Source organism: Trachemys scripta, chromosome 2 (genome assembly GCF_013100865.1).
Source record: "Trachemys scripta elegans isolate TJP31775 chromosome 2, CAS_Tse_1.0, whole genome shotgun sequence".
NCBI classification, from domain to species: domain Eukaryota; kingdom Metazoa; phylum Chordata; order Testudines; family Emydidae; genus Trachemys; species Trachemys scripta.
In genome coordinates this window covers 244727982-244748965 of record NC_048299.1, presented here as the reverse complement: position 1 = coordinate 244748965, position 20984 = coordinate 244727982, and the positions used below count along the sequence as shown (strand labels likewise).

Below are 20984 nucleotides of genomic sequence, written 5' to 3'. Positions count from 1 at the left end.
GACAAGATAGGGATATGGGTTCCGTCTATGGCCCCGCCACAGTTTGGGAATCCCATTTCAGCAAAACCATCCACTATTGACTGCACGTTGCCCAGAGTCACTACCCTTGCTATCACCAGGTCTTTCATTGCCCTGGCAAATTGGATCACAGCAGCCCCCACAGTAGATTTGCCCACTCCAAATTGATTCCCGACTGACCGGTAGCTGTCTGGCGTTGCAAGCTTCCACAGGGCTATCGCCACTCGCTTCTCAACTGTGAGGGCTGCTCTCATCTTGGTATCCTGGCGTTTCAGGGCAGGGGAAAGCAAGTCACAAAGTTCCATGAAAGTGGCCTTACGCATGCGAAAGTTTCGCAGCCACTGGGAATCGTCCCATACCTGCAGCACGATGCGATCCCACCAGTCTGTGCTTGTTTCCCGGGCCCAGAATCGGCGTTCCACGGTATCAACCTGCCCCAGTGACACCATGATTTCCACATTGCTGGGGCCCGTACCTTGTGTGAGGGCTGTGTCCATGTCAATTTCCTCATCACTCTCGTCGCCGCGCTGCAATCGCCTCCTCGCCTGGTCCGGGTTTCGCCTTGGCATGTTCTGGCTCTGCATATACTCCAGGACAATGCGCGTGGTGTTCATAGTGCTCATAATTGCCGCGGTGATCTGAGCGGGCTCCATGATCCCAGTGCTAGCTATGGCGCAAGGTCAGAAAAAAGGCGCGAAAGTAGTATCTGATGGACCAGGAGAAGGAGGGAGGGCGGGAGGGAGGGAGGGAGGGCCGAGTGACGACATGGCGTACAGGTACAGGAACAGGGAGAAACACAAACAACTGTCACACAGAATGGTCCCCCCAAAGATTAAACTGGAAACCCTGGGCTTAGCAGGCCGTTGATTTCACGGAGGAAGGGGAAGCAAATGAACACAGAACAAATCTATTTTTTACATCTTAAGGTGGCAGCCGACGCTGCAGCATGAGTGACAGCCATACCAGTATGACGACGATGGGTACCAATCATAATATGCCATCATCTGCCAAAAGGCAAGGGGCTGCTGCTGTGTAGCAATGCAGCCCCACGTCTGCCAGCCCCACGTCCGCCAGCACCCAGCATCGCCCTCGGCCTCTTCTGGGTGCTTAGCAGACAATATTGGGCAATTGGCAGAAAATAGTATATTATGACTGGTAACCGTCATCATCGAAACAGTAGCATGTCTGCCCAGGTGGCCATGATTGACAGCCATACCAGTACGACGATGATGGGTACCAGTCATAATATACCATCGCCTGCAAGGGGCTGGTGCAATGCAGCACTACGGCTGCCAGCCCCACGGCTATCACTCATGCTACACCGTCTACCGCCAAAAGGCAGTTAGCAGCTGCTGCTGTGTAGCAATGCAGTCCCACGTCTGCCGGCACCCAGAGGACATATGGTGACGGTGAGCTCAGCTGAGCTGAGCGGGCTCCATGCTTGCCGTGGTATGTTGTCTGCACAGGTAACCCAGGTAAAAAGGCGCGAATCTATTGTCTGCCGTTGCTGTGACGAGGGGGGAGGGGCCTGACGACATGTACCCAGAACCGCCCGCGACACTGTTTTGCATCATCCGGGCATTGGGATCTCAACCCAGAATTCAAAGAAAAGGCGCGAACCGCTTCTCGGCTCGAGCTGTGGCGCAAACGTAGTATCTGACGGCCTAGGGGAAGGAGGGAGGGGGGCCGAGTGACGACATGGCGTACAGGCACAGGGAATTAAAATAAAGAACGGTGGCTGTGCATCAGGGAGAGACACAAACAACTGTCACAGACTGGTCCCCCCCAAAGATTAAACTGAAAACCCTGGGTTTAGCAGGCCGTTGATTTGACGGAGGGAGGGGGAAGCAAATGAATACAGAGAAAATCTATTTTTTTACATCTTAAGACGACGGTGCAGCGTGACTGATAGCCCTCGGCATCTTTCTGGGTGCTTGGCAGCAAATACGGGGCGGTGTATGACGATGGTCTTCAGGCCTATTGCACGAGCTGCTGCTCAGGGAAGACTCTGCTAACGTGCGATGACCCGACTTGTAATAGGCCGGCTAACAGTCATAATACACCATTTACTGCCAAAAGGCAAGCCCCACGGCTGCCAGCACCCAGATCGCCGATGAAGGCTACCAGTCTACTGCACCGTCTACCGCCAAAAGGCAGTTAGCAGCTGCTGCTGTGTAGCAATGCAGTCCCACGTCTGCCGGCACCAAGAGGACATATGGTGACGGTGAGCTCAGCTGTGCTGAGCGGGCTCCATGTTGTCTGCACAGGTAACCCAGGTAACCCAGGTAAAAAGGCGCGAATCTATTGTCTGCCGTTACTGTGACGGGGGAGGGAGGGGCCTGACGACATGTACCCAGAACCGCCCGCGACACTGTTTTGCATCATCCGGGCATTGGGATCTCAACCCAGAATTCCAAGGGGCGGCGGAGACTGCGGGAACTGTGGGATAGCTGTGGGATAGCTACCCATAGTGCAATGCTCCGGAAGTCGACGCTAGCCTCGTACTGTGGACGCGGTCTGCCGACTAGAGCACCTAGAGCATTTTATTGTGTGGACATACACAATCGGCTGTATACAACCGATTTCAATAAAACCGGCTTCTATAAATTCGAAATAATTTCGTAGTGTAGACATACCCTGAGATGGTACCACTGGACATTAGGGTAATGTACTCAACTCAGAGCATGGCCTAGAAAAGCCTTGCTTAGCTCTCTCTTCCCCCTCCCAAGAGGTGGGATAAGTTACTGCTCTAAATGATGTCCCCAGATGGGAAGGCGAGCCACTGGAGTCATGTGTTAGGTAGGGTATCGAGGGAAACTGAGCCTGAATCCCCTTCTCTGCCCCTGAGATGCTGTCTGCTCCCAGGGTTCCCCGTTCATTGTGTATTGCTACTGATGGTGGTTTGACAACGATATGGGCCTGGATTTAGATTAGAATGTTAAAGTTCAGTTAGTATGTTGGCGGGTTGAAACCATTTTGTGGACAATGCAAATGATAGAAGGGAAATGGTAATTTTCAATAGTTTTTAAATTGGCTAAACCCAGTACAATTTCATGGGACAAAGAAAAGGCACTTCTCTGGCCCTAGGCTTTCTCCCTGCTGAATTTCAAAGGCATACTTGAAACAATGGAGAAGTTAGCACTGCTCAAAAAAGGTCATGAGAATCTTTTATAATGAAAAGTGCTAGACAACCTAAATATAGCAGTCACTACCAACTACCCCAATAATTAAAAAAATATAACCGCTCTCTTCAGATTATGAAAATACATGACCAGCGGTAGACTTCTATTATATGAAGATTGCTTTGAATGTCTATTTTTTCATGGTAATTAAAAATATTTCAGAAGATGATAGAATTTGACTAACATCAGAAAGCAGGTCTGATTTCATGGTTTATTTAACGTACTGTACTGAATTAACTACCAATCAGCTGGGTTTTATATTATAGTTTTAGGCTGCTTTGATCCCAGAAACAGAAATTATTGACCACTCCTGACCACTGAGTGCAGTTTTACCAATGCATTAATATTACAGATAACATAAATGTTATGATAGATTAATAATAACTCATGGCCTTAAAATGAGCATTTTTATAACTTTCTTTTCAAAATAATTATATTATTAGAATTAGATTTTTTTTTTAAATGGAGGCTAAAACCCAACAGAAACAAAGCATCTTCAATTTCAGATTGTTTCAGCCATTAATGACACATTATTTATTTATTTATTTTTCATTATACTACATTGTCAGTATGACTCTGGAACTGATAAAGAACCATGTAAAATCAAAAGCAGGCACAGGAACTATAAAAAAGAGACCAAACTCAAAAATAACCGTCCAGAAATATAAAATCCCAAATATTTCCTGGTGTACAAAGAAGTGGAAATATGCCAAATACCCAATTTACTATCTGATACAGAAAATGTATTTAAAAGACAGTTACAACTTTAACCTCAACTATAATAATCTGACATATACTGCAGTATACAGGTCAAGAAAATGCTCAATGAAAGGATAAAACAAAGAATAATAGGCAGACAAGCGACTGTCCTTCCATACTTCCCTCTGGAGCTTCAATATGAAAGTTATTGTTTACATTTCCTCTTATAAAAAGTTTGTTCCTTACTGTTACTGGCCCAGAAAACTTGTCATATGCTAATGCAAAAGTAGTTCATTTAAGTAATGGGCATGATGCACAGACTGAAAAACACTGAAGTATCTTTTAGAAGGGTGAATATAAATAAAATATTAATTATTGTTGTTCATCCTCCATAAGGCTGAAGAAGATTTCCTCTTATATTTCTAGATGTCTTGATTCCTTATCAAGGGGAGCAAAATAAAGTGGTCTGTCATTCTCAAAAATTTCCACTTTTGCTTTTGGTAGCTGGATACCTTGGAATAAGGGAATGTTGCAAATGCTGAGGTAATGTCACCTGCCTGTCTAGACAGATAGAAAGACGATGGCGCTCATCCCTGGAGTATCTGAGCACCTCCACAGTCATTAATAGGTTTTATCTTCACTACACCCCACTGAGGTAGGGAGGTATTATCAAAGTTTTACAGATGGGAACCTACAGCACAGTATATAGATTAAATGACTTGCTCAAGGATACAGCACATTAATGGTAAAGCTGGGAATTATACTTAGGTCTCCTGATTCCCAGTCCAATACACTACCCATTAGACTACCCTTTCTACCTCTGTTCCTATTTAAACAAACTACACATCTTCAAAGCTGTTGACCATTCTTATTATATCAACCCTACAAAGGCTTCAAATAATAGGTGAGAGAGAAAAAAGAGAAAGCCTATAAGGCCTGCTAACAACTAAAAGGATGAAGCAGGCTGGGCCCAGATGTCTTTAGCTAAATCCAACAAATCTCCATCAGTATGTAAGTTTTCTTTCTCTCTATGCACATGCATTATTTGAAACACCTTGAAGATTTTATTCTAAACAGAAGAAAAAATAATACTGTAGTTCTCACTTTTCATTGCAACAGATTTTGAAAGACCCTTACAGACCTTTAAGAGCAATAACAAGATGAGAAATATTTCTTCTGAAAGTGAGCAAACTGCAAGAATCAGAAATGGAAGATAACATGCACAGGGTGCCATGGACACTGATGAATCTGGAATAGGTAAAAAGGTTATTCTTTAGTCACTACCCCCGTTCCCTCCTTCCCCCAGTATATGTCAGCTTCAGACAATCCTGAACTCAGGTTTTTACAGCCATTCTCTTCCCTAAATAATTTTAAAGGAGGACACAATGTTTAGGCATAAACATACACATACAATCCACACCCTCACCTCTATAACTAACAATGTTGGAAACAATATGAAATTTACAAATTGTGAAACAATTATAAAAACAAAACCCAATAAGACTTAGAAATTTGACAGATGTCAAGGGTTTAGAACCTGATGAGCACTTCCTAAAAATGGAGATTTCATACACAGATTCATATATCTCCTATGAAAACACCAAAAACCATTTAATGATGACTACCTGATACCCAAGTATCAAGGTCTGCACAGGAGATAGCACACCGAAATACAGGTAATACAGTTTTTGTGCCAAGACAATCAAGTACCCCTATGCAAACCTAAATTAGGGGTATTAACTAAATTTTAAACTTTATGTGAAACAAACAGTGGTGTATAAATTAAATATGTAGATATTATATACACACCTCTACCTCGATATAATGCTACCCGATAGAACACGAATTCTGATATAACGCGGTAAAGCAGTGCTCCAGGAGGGGGGGGCTGCGCACTCCGGCAGCTCAAAGCAAGTTCGATATAACGCGGTTTCACCTATAACACAGTAAGATTTTTTGGCTCCCGAGGACAGTGTTATATCGAGGTAGAGGTGTATATAATATATAAATGTGAGTAATGAAAGGAAACACAAGAGTACAGGCAACTACTGGTAGAGCTACTTTTGTTTAAGATAAATACAGACTATCCACTAAAACTTAATAATGCACTTAATGTGGATAAATGTAAAGTAATGCGCACTGGAAAAAATAACCCCAACTATACATACAATATGATGGGGGCTAATTTAGCTACAACTAATAAGGAAAGAGATCTTGGAGTCATCGTAGATAGTTCTCTGAAGATGTCCACACAGTGTGCAGCAGCAGTCAAAAAAGCAAATAGGATGTTAGGAATCATCAAAAAAGGGATAGAGAATAGGACAGAGAATATCTTATTGCACTTATATAAATCCATGGTACGCGCACATCTTGAATACTGCGTACAGATGTGGTCTCCTCATCTCAAAAAAGATATATTGGCATTAGAAAAAGTTCAGAGAAGGGCAACTGAAATGATTAGGGGTTTAGAACGGGTCCCATATGAAGAGAGATTAAAGAGGCTAGGACTTTTCAGCTTGGAAAAGAGGAGACTAAGGGGGGATATGAGAGAGGTATATAAAATCATGAGTGGTGTGGAGAAAAAGAATAAGGAAAAGTTATTTACTTGTTCCCTAGGGGCCACCAAATGAAATTAATGGGCAGCAGGTTTAAAACAGATAAAAGGAAGTTCTTCCTCACACAGCGCACAGTCAACCTGTGTAACTCCTTGCCTGAGGAGGTTGTGAAGGCTAGGACTATAACAGGGTTTAAAAGAGAACTAGATAAATTCATGGAGGTTAAGTCCATTAATGGCTATTAGCCCGGATGGGTAAGGAATGGTGTCCCTAGCCTCTGTTTGTCAGAGGGTGGAGATGGATGACAGGAGAGAGATCACTTGATCATTACCTGTTAGGTTCACTCCCTCTGGGGCACCTGGCATTGGCCACTGTTGGCAGACAGGATACTGGGCTGGATGGACCTTTGGTCTGACCCAGTATGGCCATTCTTATGTTCACTCTTATCAACTTTTCTTACATATGAGAGAGAGAGAGATCAAAATGACATCATGATTACAGGAAATGGAACCCCTGAACACAAATGGGACTTTGTAATCTTTTTATAAGGAGGTAATGTTAATATTTGGTAGATGGCATATTTTAGATGGAGTAATAATGAGGGAACAAGGATTATACTACATTCTGTTTATGCAATTAAAAACCCTTTATACCTTTTTAACCCGTGCCCTGAATTAACTGCCCCAAAATACCAAAAGACACTTTTACTCAGCAAAATCAACCAAACAAAATACAAGATAATAAAAACAGTAAACTACAGCTATTTTTTCAAAACACCATAATTTTAAAACACTGCCTAATTTCTACTCAACTTCTCAGAAAACTCTACCCTGCGGTAGGATATGGGATGCAAAAGTTCAAGGTGGTTGATTTCTTGAGGGGGGAAAGAGAAGGGGCTTTGAAAATCAGGCTCACTGGTCAAATGGGGATCTAATTTCAACCTTAACGAAGAAATGACTAAACCTGCTCCAAATCTAGCTGAGTTTAACTAAATATTTAATATAAATAGAATTTAAAAACTGATAGTATCTGTCAGAATCTCACATATACTGGAATATTTTAATGAAAAAAAATCTTCTAAATTATTTTCTAACAATCAATGATCAAAAAGGTTACAGAAAAATATCCTTTGAATTTGCTGCCCTTCATCTGTGGCTTACTGCCAACCACTACAAAAGTGATGGTAACATAAGTCTATTTTAGAGAAGTATAACAAATCTAGAGAACTAAAGATGTGATTATTTTTAATACCCAAATAATGTAAAATATGTGCTTTTTATGTAGAACAGATGGCTAGAGTACAATGTATCCTGGTGTATGCTAATTTTTCTTTTGAGCAGTCATAAGGATTATATACAATGCACAAAAATTACATGTTTTTACTAGCTTTCCACCTCATGCATTACATTTCAGAACACAGAGCCACAGAGGAAACACTATGGGATATATTTTCAAAGCTGTGGATGGGGTTTTATATCCATTAAAGTTTGATAGGAGTTATGTGGCTAAAACCCCATGCAATTCTTTGAAAATTAATCTAAATGTGTCAAATATTAAAGTAATGCTTAAAAGTTCTGCTATCTTTAAGCCTGTCTTAGTATTTCTATTGTATAAGAGCTACATATTATTACTCTATATTACTAAGTATGTATTATTATTATATATTACTAAGTTCCATCTTTCTAGTGGAAAACTGAGCAATATTTTCCCTATCCACCTTGTTGACCTCTGCATTATAACAACATCAGTCAAGGAAGACTGGACAAAACTTCTGACACCAGCGAATAAGTAAAGCACTTCTGTGAAAGGACTATACATCTTTGAAATTAGTGTGGGTCAGCAGAGTAATTAGCCTTAGAAAAAACAAGCTTAATTTGTTTAATTATATAGAATATTGCAAGGGTTTGCACTAATGACATATTGTAGAAACAGACAAAAAAACAAACTAGCAACAAGCAATACTTGCTACTCTGATTATCTGTGAAGACCATCAATATCAGTTTTGAAAGCTTTTAGTGTTGCCACCTCTACTGAATTTATTCAAGTAACGTGATTTTGGCCCCTTCTGCAGGAGTGCTTGCAAATATGTGATAAGCTCCTGCAGTCATGTGATTTCAGAGGAAGAGGGATAGAGACTCCCACACAATGCTTTGTAGTTTATGGGAAAATGCACTGAGCTCAAGCCAGGACACCATGAGCTCTAGTCCCGGCTTTTCCACAGACTGCTGATAATATTTCTGCCATTTTTTATCCCAATATGGGATGGGAAAACTTTCAGATATCTCAAAAAGTCTCATGGGATGGGAAAACCATCTCCTGCCCAACTTTACTCTTACAGCTGAAGTGAAAGAGGTCTGAACAGTGGAAATGAAGACTGTGTATTCAAACCCAGCTAATGACCTACATTATATATAATGTATGTGTACAGGTACATGTGTATATACCTACACTTACTACAGATTTCTGCAACTGATACATTTTTTGGTGAAAGTAGCCATTTACCAATGGTTTTTACTTTTTAAAAATGTAAACAGCCATCTTATCAATAGAAAACACTAGTGTGTGAATGTGCAGAACTTTCTGACAAATGCATACTGTGGCTTACTGTGGCTTTACTGCTTATTTATACATCATAATACTAAATACCTTAATAAATATGCTTTATAGCTACTCCTCCAGAAATATTACTAAGATATTTATTTATAATTGTAAATTGGATGCTTTTAATGTTTTTAATTGTTTTCAAAAATGGTTCCGTTTTTCATTTCCGCCAGATGTAGATTTTACAATTATAGGGCATTACTACTGAAAATAAAAATCCAAGAGCCTTTCATTAGTATGGGATTATATCACACTACAGCCCAATCACTGAAAAGTAGATAACAAGGCTGGAGATGCAAACTGTTCTTCCCCTCCTGAGAGTTTGCAGTTCAGCAAAAGAAACTTAAAATCAATACCATATTTCACTAGTATCCAATGAAGAAATTCAAAGGCATTATGCAGATTTATGCAGGCATTCAGAAAGTTTGTCATGGATTTTTTTACATATTAAAAGTTTGCATTGTTCATTTTATTTAAAATGAAAAATGGATAGATGCATGTGGAAATCAAATATGATTATAGGAAAACATCCCTCTTTACCCCTAGAGCACTGACCACATAGTCACAACAGGAACTACACGGATCCTTACTCAAATATGTAACAGCAGCCACATTTTGGCATGTACATTCACATGCTGAGGAAAAAATACACAAACTTAATACGTTGTTAAACCATACATTGACATTAGACTCCCAAAATTCCATTCTCCCTCCAAAGTTATGCCGGAAGCTTACAAGCAGAGCTATGCTGCTCCTAACTTTCTCTCCACTATTCCATTTCTAGTTTAAGGAGGTCAGAGCAAGAATGATGTATGCAACTTGAATGTGAGCAGGACAGCACAGTTGTTGAGAAATAAATGACTTCTCAAAATCCTAAATTTTTGGTATAGTTTATCATTATTAATTCACTTCACAATTAAATCATTTGTGAATTTTTAAACTGCATGAAATTAATTACTAATGCAAAGTGGAATTTGCTATAGCACACATTGGCTATGTTTTTAGTCTATTGTTATTATTAATCATGTTTATTATGGTAGGGTCCCCATTGTACAGTACCAAGCATGAACACAGAGTAATAGGCAGTTCCTGGCTCCAAAGAGCTTACAGCACCGGATGATACCCAGCCTCTACTCTGGCTCTGGCTGAAGCCGGGGGAGGGGGGGGCACAGCTTTGTCTCCAGGCCCAGATAGCCCCAGCCCCGACCAAAGCCATAGGTCTGGGATTCACAGCCCCAGTTCTGCCCCCACCACTGACAGCTGAAGCCAAAGTCACACAGGTCCGGTAAAGTTGCAGAATCCATGACTTCCATGACCACTTTCTCTATCCTGTTTGTCTTATTTATTTAGGAATTATTTGTATTTATAATTATTAGCTTTGCTTCTGTGCATACCTATAGTTTCAGCCAGGCTAGAGCCAGGGCTGTGCGCCCCCGACGCGCGGCTTCAGCCATAGCCAGGCTGTGCACCCTCTTTGCCCCAAGGCTTTTAGCCAGTGGCAGAGCCAGGGCTGTGTGCTCCCTTGCCCCCAGCAGCTGGGCTGTGTGCCCCCCAAGCCCGTGTCTTCATCTGGGGCTGGAGCTGCTCCTGTGTGCCCCTGCCCTGCGGTTTTGGTGAGGCTGAAGCCAGGGCTGTGCGCCCTACCCACAGTGGTTGCAGCAGGGACAGGGCTGTGCCCCCCCACATGATGGTGGGGCTGGGGCTATCTGTTCTCCCCCATGGAGCTCCAGCTGTCATTCCTTCCCTCCTCCCAGCTCTCTCTCCCCATTATTTTTAGTAAAAGTCACAGACAGGTCACATCTGCCATGAATTTTTGTTTATTGCCCCTGATCTGTCCTTGACTTATACTAAAATTAACCATGGCAAAATCTTAACCTTAGATATAATACACAATCAGAGTGAACAATATGATGGCAGCAAACATCATGGCAATTCCACAATTATTATTATTTATTATTAATTATTATTATTATGGTGGGTTTACTTAGGGGTAAACTGAAAGGAAAGAAAAATGAAAAGAGAGAGGACATTGACCAGAAGGGGAAAGGGGTAGATGTGGAGTGAAATACAGATGAAGAGACTGGGAGGGAGTGGAAGAGAGAATCAAAACTGTAGTTCTCTGAATGTTTGTAGGCCCTGGTTTGGCTCCTTCTGCAGTCGCTCCTCGTGGCTGGACTCTCAGTAAGGTCAGACACAATTATTTCCATGACATTCTCATAGAAAGATGCATAGTTGTATTAATTTTACATAAGACATAGAATAGCATTCTGAACCAAATCATTAGTTGTTTGAGTCACTGAAAACTATTACTCAATCTTACTCATTATTATTTTGGATCTTCTGGAAAATTAATGTGAGCTTATAAAACTTTCTGGCTCACCAGCAGGTGAAAATCCTGTTGCTTAAAAAAAAACAAACAACCACATACAGATTTCGACCTGGCACATGTATAAACAGGGACCCTACAAGACTCCCTTTACAGATAATAGTGCAAGTAGAACTGATATATTTAAGGCTTCTTATATGAAAAACAAGGAAGAATCTTACTAAGATCTTCATTTTAACTATATCTTGTGACTGTCAGTTCCATAGTTTGATTATGTGGTTTGTTTAAAAAGTGTTTCTTTTTATCAAATTTAATGACTTCAGTGCATTTGAATGTCTTCTTGTTCTTGTAGTATGAGAAAGAAGGTAAATATAGCACACATATTTATCCTCTGTACTACTCACAAATTTGCATGCCTCTGTCATATCCCCCCTTATTAATCTGTTATCTAAATTACACAGATCCCAATCTTTTCAACCTCCCTTTATATACCCAGACAAAATTACATTAAGACAGAATTACAGTTAAAAGTACACGTGAATAATTTAAAGTAAAACACACTACAGGGATATTGTAATTATCCCAAAACCTAGCATTACAAATTCTGGAAATCCAGAGTTAAGATTAAATTAAAAGAAATCAAAACAAGGGAAAGTATGGAAAAGCAGATGGGGCACTCAAACAACCTTAACTCTGCCCTGTAGTGACACCATACCTATACAATTAAGATTCATGCATATAGTATATGTAGGCCCAGATTAGATTAAAACTGATTTTTAAAGATGCATTAGATTTCTTCATTTTTTTCTCCTTGTTGTATCATTATTTTACAGGAAATACAGGATACAACTTTCCCAAAATTTTGAGGCATTGTGTGTGTATTCAACCAAAGTTCTGGTTCGGATCTCTTGTTACTTTTTTCAGGAATATTTGAAATACATCAGATATGTATGCAGTATCATGACTACATAATTCATATTTAAAATGAAATAATATTTAAAAGCTATAAACAAAAAGTATAGCTTTTTTTCTTTCTTTCTACGCTTCAAGTGCAATTGTCAGACGGATGCTTGTATACTAGGGAAAGACGTTTCATGAATCACAAAAACTTATGGCGATACTTGTCTGAAAGCAGCATGTTATGCATTTTTGTCTCCCGCTAAACTATGGAAAAATATGTGTAGTTGGTGCAGAATGTTTTTGTTTTCTTATACAAATCAGTTCTTAAGATAATGAACTGTACCTCTCTTAAATAAAACAGATATGTGATCATATCTTTGGCTACATTATTTTACCTCGTACATGTCAATGCTTTATCACAGATTCGAGCTTTAAATCCTTGAATGTGTTCATAATGGATATCATCTGAAGGAAAATGTTCCCTTGATAAGATTATTTCAGTGTAAGCAGCAATAGTTTTAAATGAAGATGCATTTCTGACATTATAAAGAAAATGCTATTTTTATAATTTTACCCAAGTTATAAGCAAAACTACAATGATAATAATAGCAAAAATATTCAAAGTTGGATGCTTACACAGAAGTTCCTAAATCCATATTTAAACATTTAGATGAAAGTGGCCTGATTTTCAGAGAAGCAACCATAAATCCTACTAAAGTCAGTAACAACAGCAGGTGTTCAGCACTTCTGACAAATCAGGAAAATTTTTAATTACATGTCTAAACCTCAATGAAGGTATCTAGGTTTGAAAACCTGGGGCAATAATTTTATTTATAAAGCACCCCCTTTCCAAGATTCTTGAAGAGCTGTATAATACTGTATATATAATATAATGACTCATAGACTCATAGACTTTAAGGTCAGAAGGGACCATTATGATCATCTAGTCTGACCTCCCGCATGATGCAGGCCACAAAGCTGTCCCAACCCCTTTCCCTTGACTCTGCTGTTGAAGTCCCCAAATCCTGTGGTTTAGAGACTTCAAGTAGCAGAGAATCCTCCAGCTAGCGACCCCTGCCCCATGCTGCGGAGGAAGGCGAAAAACCTCCAGGGCCTCTGCCAATCTACCCTGGAGGAAAATTCCTTCCTGACCCCAAATATGGCGATCAGTAGAACCCCGAGCACGTAGGCAAGATTCTCCAGCCAGACCCTCATTGGCCATTGACACAAATTAAAATACAATTTAACATAATTAACAAAATAAAAGCTGAACAAGGGTATCCAAATGCAAACCTGTTAATAGATATTACATATATCACACCCAACAGAATGAACCTCAATATTAAATACATGGGGATAGTCAACTGACCCAGTAAACACTGGAGAGACAATGTGGGTGAGAATATCTCTTATTGGACCATCTTCTGTTGGTGAAAGAGACAAGCTTTCAAGCTTACACAGTTCTTCTTTAGCTCTGGAGCATTTCAGGTCCCAGAATAAGGTAAAGCTGCCCAGTAGTAACAGGACTAGTAGAAACTGATACAACCGCTCAAGAATGTGGGCAGAGAGGTCACCTGTTCCTGATGATGTTTGACAGATAACTTTAGAATGAAGAGGAAAGAAGAAGCCTTAATGCTCACTTATCTCAAAAAAAGAGCAGAAATAGAAAAGGTTGAGAAACAGCGATGAAAACGATTAAAGGCCTGGAGATACTTCCCTATGAAGAGAAGACTGGGACCACTTATTTTAGAAAGGAGATATGGCAAAACTGTAAAAAATTATGAATAGGAAAGAGCAGAAAAATCAGGCATGCCTAAGTCTCCCTCTCATACTGCAAGGACAAGGAAGCACTCAATGAAATTGAAAGAAAAACTATTTAAAATGAGTAAAAGGAAATATCTTTTTCTTTGTTTTATATCCAACACCTAATTAACCTGTGGAACTCAATTTCACAAGATGTCAATGGAAGCAAGAGTTTAGTAAGAGTCAAAAATAAGGATTAGACAAACAAACTTCTCCTATGGACAGCTTATTCTGTAATTATGGGTATCTCTTCCATCTGGTCCTGGCCATAGTGAGGAAGGAAACTAAACTAACAGACCACCGGTCTGATCCATTATGTCAATTTTAATGTTCTCTTAGAACTGTTGCCCCTCCAAGACATCAGCAATGAGAATGTTAATAGGGCACTGGCCTGCCTAATACAGAAGATAACAAAAAGTGAAGGAGATGTCCCAACTAAAAGAAGATTCAAAATCAGGCAAAACATGGCTTGCTTAAGGCCTAGCCTGAAATTCCTGGATGTTTTCCAAAACATGTGTTGAACCTCAAGGAATTTGGGCCAATTTCTGAATTTGGAACAAACTGCCAAACCAGATGACTTTCATAATCTTAATCTGTAATTGGCTAGAAGGTTGTTTTTGAGAGATTACTTTTTTATTTTATTTCAACTTTTAATGTATCTATATAAACTGGAGATGGATTTTATACAAAACTTAAAATAAAAAAGATAGATACATTGATTGTGGAACCCAATATTACTGTACAAAATAGGATAACTCAAAGGAGACAAAAACTTGAGGACATACTATATCAACATGTTAACAAAAGTGCCCAACAATCCAGCACGCTGCTGGAGAAGACTCCAAAAAAAGATGGGCCTTGCAACATATCCTACAAGCCTGCAAATTCAAGCTTTGCCAGACTAAAGGGGAATCAAATGCTATAGTTAAGAATCCTTCACAGAGTATCTTGTCAGATGGACACAAACACATTGGTTCCCTGTATCTCTTCTATGTATTTAACATACAAATACACATGTAGAACACACGTACTTACAGATCACGTATCGGAGCTGTGACAGTGTGTCAAATTATGAATGCCATGAATGCCCTGCCATTTATAATACTAAAAAATTGTACTAATCTTCCGTAACTGTTCTTCAAGATGTGTTGCACATATCCATTCCATTCGTGTGCACATGCTCTGCACACAGTCGTTAGAAAATTTTCCCTCAGAAACACCCGCCAGAGCAGCCTGAGTTCCCTATGCTGTCGTGTGCCACTGTGTTTCAATATAAAGGGTCCAGCTGCCCACAGCACCCTCAATTCCTTCTTGCCAGACAACTTCAATGCAGAGGGGCAGGAGGATGGATCATAGTATGGAAGTGTGCAACACATCTTAAAGCACAATTACAGAAGTTTAGTAACCATTTTTTATTCTTCAAGTGATTGCACATGAGCATTCAACTCTTGGTGACTCATAAGCCATAAAGAAGGCGAAGGGTTTGGAATCTCTGTAACACAGACTGGAGGACAACTCATCCAAATTTAGCATTGTCTCTTGAGTGCTGAGTGTTGGCATAATGGGATGCGAAGGTGTGGACTGAAGACCAGGTTGCTGCTCTACAAGTGTCCTGGATGGGGACTTGTGCAAGAAATGCCACTAAGACTGCTTGAGATCTTGTGGAATGAGCAGTTACTTTGCTTATCAGGGAAATGCCAGCCAGATCACAACATACATAATTCTCATAAGGGAGAGAATTATTCCAGGAGTGGGTGGGTCAGCTTTTGTGGCCTGCATCATGCGGGAGGTCAGACTAGATGATCATAATGGTCCCTTCTGACCTTAAAGTCTATGAGTCTATACATGAATACAGGATGCTGTCCACAATTAAACTGTCTGTGAAGAGACTGGCGGACCCTTCATCCTGTCTGTGATGGCCCCAAATAGTTGGGTTGAAAACTGGAACTGTTTAGTACTATCTATTGTGATAGACCCAGACCAGTTGGGAACAGCAGAGTAGCAGAAGGGAGATATGCTGGCCACTGGATAAGTAGTTTTCTGTTCCCTGAGTGACCAGAGCAGGGGCTGCTCCAGGCTAATAGACCACCTGACTTCAATTAACCTGCTAAGAGTCAGGTGAGGCAGTTAAGCACCTGACTCTAATTAAGGCCCCTTTGATGCTATAAAAGGGCTCACTCCAGTCAAGCCAGGGGGAGCCAGAGGAGAGGAAGTGTGTGTGAGGAACTGGGAGCAAGAGGTGTGCAAGAAGCTGAGAGTGAGTAGGCATACTGCTGGAGGACAGAGAAGTACAAGCGTTATCAGACATCAGGAGGAAGGTCCGGTGGTGAGGACAAAGAAGGTGTTGGGAGGAGGCCATGGGGAAGTAGCCCAGGGAGTTGTAGGTGTCGTGCAACTGTACCAGGAGGCACTCTAAACAGCTGCAGTCCACAGGGCCCTGGGCTGGAACCCGGAGTAGAGGGCGGGCCTGGGTTCCCCCCATACCTCCCAACTCCTGATCAAACACAGGAGGAATTGACCTGGACTATAGCTTCTACCACAGGGGAAGGTCTCTGGACTGTTTCCTGACCCACAGGGTGAATCTGTGAAGCGAGCAAATCCGCCAATAAGTGCAGGACCCACCAAGGTAGAGGAGGAACTTTGTCACACTATGTAGAACGTCAAAGTCCTTCTTACATCTAGGGTGTGCAGAGGTTGCTCCTCTCTATTGGTGTGTGGTTTGGGGTAAAACATAAGTAAGTAAATTGACTTGTTAATAGGAAAGTTAGATACCACTTTAGAGAGAAATCTTGGATGAGCAAATATACTTTGTCCTTAAAGAAAATTTTATAACGCGGTTCAGACATCAGACCACATAGCTCAGCCATACTCCTGGCAAAGTGATGTCTACTAAAAAAAGCCGCGTTCAATGATAGGTGTGGCAAAGAGCACCTTGCTAACGGCTCAAACTAAGTTCAAGCCTCATGGAGGAATAGATTCCCTTCTCTGAGGGTACAACCTTTCCAGGCCTTTCAATAATCTGCTTGTCATATCATTAGCAAATTTAGAATGGCTGTCCAAGTAAGGATAGAAAGTTGATATTGCTGCTAGGTCAACATTGACAGAACTAATCACCAACCATGAATGTTTTAGGTGGAATAAATAGTCCTGGATAGAGGACTGGATTGGTGAAACCCCAAATTGACAAGACCAGATGGAAAAATGCTTCCACTTCAAAATGTAAATAGTCTTGGTGAACGGCTTTCTACTATTTAATAAGACATTGCAAACTTGCTCCAAACAAGACTCCTCTTTTTGATTTAGCCATAGATCCTCCAGGCTGTTAAATGAAGTACCTGCAGCTTCCGGTGGAGCACCTGACAAGGTCCTGCAAAATTATGTCTGGGTCCAAAGGAAGTGAAACTGGAGCCTCTACCAATAGATCCAGGAGAGTGGAGAACCAGTGCTGCCAGGACCACCCGGGGACTATTACTATAACCTGGGCATGGTCTCGTTTGATCTTTTGCAACACTCGTTGTAGAAGTGGAATTAAGGAAAAGTGTAGCACAGCTTGTTCAGCCAAGACAGTAAGCAAGTGTCCATGATGGAACCGGGACTGCAACCTTGTAGGAAACAAAACTGATGGCTTTTCATTTTGGCCTTGGTTGTGGAACACTGCTGGAAAATGCACCTGACATCCAGGCAGAGAGACCATTTGTAGTGACTCAAACGATCTGCTTAGGTGGTCTGCAAGCTCATTCTGCAATCCTGCAACAGTAAGAGGCTTTGAGATTGATTGAATTGGCAATGCAAAAGTTCTATAGGTGAACTGCCGCTTGACAAAGTGGAAAACAGAGGTTTCCTCCATGCCCATTGGGGGGAAACATTGCTGCTGTGTTTTCTGTGAGGACAAACAGGCTTTTACCCTTGACCTGAGACAGGAAAGCCTGAGAGGCTAGGCAGACAGCTCTTACCTCCCTGACATTGATATGTAGAGACATGAGGAGCCCATGAGGACCATAAACCCTGAGCTTGTAAGGGGACCCAGATGAGCCCCACTCCCAGGCAGCCACATCCATCACCAATGTTAGCAAAGGTTGAGAGCAGTCCAAGGGAATGCCTGCACATACATTGACCAAGTCTGTCCACCAATCTAGAGATGTCAGTGTGCTAGAGAGCACATTCAGCAGAGAGTTCAGATGGTGACAACTTGGTGAATAAATGGAGGCCAGCCAACTCTGAAGAACCTTGAGATATAATCTGGTATGTGCACAAGACTTTATGTCCCAGGAGCCTTATATAGTTTAAGGCTACACTACTAAGTACTGATCAACTAGAAAACTATTTCCATTAAATTTACAACAAGCCAAGCAAGTCCAACGGCCATCATGGATGGTAAGAAGGAAATGAGCGGAATCTGGGGCAGCTGGACCTTTTATATCAGCATGCAGTAGTGGGCGACAGCAGAGAGCACTCAAGCTGCCCTGATGGATACCACTGAGGGAATTTTTTCTGATGACTGTGCGTGCAGCACTTACACACCAAGAATGGAATGCACATGTACAAGCAGAGGCTTGATGCCTAGTAGACAAACTGTCTGAGCAGCTGTGACAGAACAATCAAGGGGGATCAACAGTGAATGACTGTTTCCTACCAAAATAATGGGTTTTCTGTGAGCAGGTCCATTGACTTTCAATGATTTCCTACAGAGAAGCCAACCGGTGGGGAGCCATGGAGCTTGGACCTGCTCCCACCCCCAGCTCACTGAAGAGACAGTCAGAGAACTGCTTCTATAAGTCAGAGAGACCAAGATGGCCAGGCTGAGAAGGCCAGAAGGGCTGCGTGGCCTAAGGTCTCAGACCATGACTCACTGGGTGGAGAGGTCAGACTGAGGGAATTTGTGTTCAGAAGGTTGTTATTTTCCATAAATCTGTAATTCTCCTGTGCTTTTTAAGAGTAAAGTGTGTGAGACAAGATATTCCTGTGACAAGCCTGTGCTGCCTTGCTTTACTGCCACATTGCCCCTGAAGGGTGTAATTAAGATACCCGAGTTCCCACAGCTAGGTAGACTCTGTGGGGAGTGTGTCTAAGCAACTGGGGGCTTGGGAGGGCTGTGGCACTGGTTCTGGGATCTTTGTGGCTGGATTGTAGGATCCCACCACCTAAGAAGGGTATCTGATGGGGGTCTGTACCTGGGAGTGCACATGAGACACCCAAGGTATGTCTACACAGCGGCTGGGAGAGCTAGCATTCTGAAAACAGCAATGTGGCCCAAAGGCATGGGCTGCAGCTTTGGGCTAGGGACCTGGGTACCTACCACCAAGGGGGTTGGGCAGGATTGCATTAGATAGCTAATCAGAGCTGTCACCTGTGCCACATTGCTATTTTTAGTGCACTAGCTTGAGCAGAGCTAGCTCATGTACATGTACTCACACTGGGAATTACACCTCCTAACTGCTGTGTATACATGCCCCCAGATTAGTGATCAGCCAATATCTAGACCCAGGAGCTTGAAGCGTACGGGATTCAGAGGTTGGATCCAATTAAAACAGAGTGCAGGACAGGGACAGGTTGTGACAGTGTCCTTTATAATAAATGTAGTCTGGAGTAATATAACATCAAATTTTCACATTAAATGAGAGAATGTGGTATAGAAAAATGTTATTTTTACATATACAAAGAACTGATTTCTCAAGAAATTCCTACCTGTTGGATGTGTCTACTACTTCGTTTCTGAGGCTGGTACATAAGCCAAGTATACAAGACAGGATCAATATTGACTGCTAATCCCTGCACACTGGCCAAAAGTACAGCACCTAGATAGCATAAAGAGAAAATGAAATTAAAAAGATAAACTATATAAACACACATACAAATATATATTTTCTTTAGTAGATACAAATCCTTTTTGAAAAGGAAAGTTCACTCCAGTTTTAGAGATGTTACCAGTTCTAGAGAGAGTCTCAATTTTAAAACTAAGTACCACATAAACTGATAAGAGTATTTTAAAATGGATTTAACTTTTTAATTGTGAACACTGTATGTACTGTAAATTGGTCACATGCCTCTTTTGATTAGGATGGGATTTTTTTATTTTGTTGATGGTATATCATAATACAATATTGCTTTATTTTAAATAAATGCTTTTGTAAAATGGCAATTTTGAAAATGATAAACATTTCTAAACACAAAATATGACCCTATCTCTTTATAAAGAGAAGTGGAAAAAGAAAGTTGGCAAAGGTGGAAGAAGAATGGAGAATCAAGGAATCTTACAGAAGAAATAAAATTCATAGATTCAAGGACAGGAAGGGATCTCGAGAGGTCATCGAGTCCAGTCCCCTGCCCTCATGGCAGGACCAAATACTGTCTAGACCATCCCTGATAGACATTTATCTAACCTACTCTTAAATATCTCCAGAGATGGAGATTCAACAACCTCCCTAGGCAATTTATTCCAGTGTTTAACCATCCTGACAGTTAGGAACTTTTTCCTAATGTCCAACCTAATAGTTCTGCACAATGTTAACCTCCTCTCACAAAAGCCCTCTTGACATTACATAAGATTGCTATTAATTTCTGATTGTCAATGATTCCATAAACTATTCACAGCCTTTAGGTGAAGTCTTTCACAACTGTCTTTGGCTTTCATGATTCTTAAAATCTGCCAATCAACGCCTCTAAGCACCTACATTTCATGAGGCTTGCCCTAAATTGGGGGTGGGGAGTGGGAGAACCTGAAGAAATAATTCTGTTCACCTCTGACTTCCCAGGTCTGACTAGGATCTGTATTTCTGCTAATTGTCCTTATTGAGAAGGGTTAGGCCTTACTCCATCACCCATGCACTAGATTGCATGAAAATTTAAAATGAACCCAAACAGTGAACCTCAAAAGTTGAAGGGACTCCAGACACACAGTTA

At 41.2% G+C, this 20984-nt stretch overlaps 1 protein-coding gene across 8 annotated transcripts in view; it reads right to left on the bottom strand.

Moving 5' to 3' along the window:
- The window catches only part of VPS13B (vacuolar protein sorting 13 homolog B), a 948921-nt gene that overhangs the window by 505975 nt on the left and 421962 nt on the right, over positions 1 to 20984 (bottom strand). For all 8 annotated transcript variants that reach the window (XR_004644784.1, XM_034763372.1, XM_034763367.1 and 5 more), the window contains exon 20: positions 19770 to 19879. Coding sequence is in view for 7 of the 8 variants with exons in the window: in XM_034763372.1 (XP_034619263.1) it covers positions 19770 to 19879 (110 nt within the window). In the remaining variant the exon portion in view is untranslated. The remainder of the gene's footprint in view (positions 1 to 19769; positions 19880 to 20984) is intronic.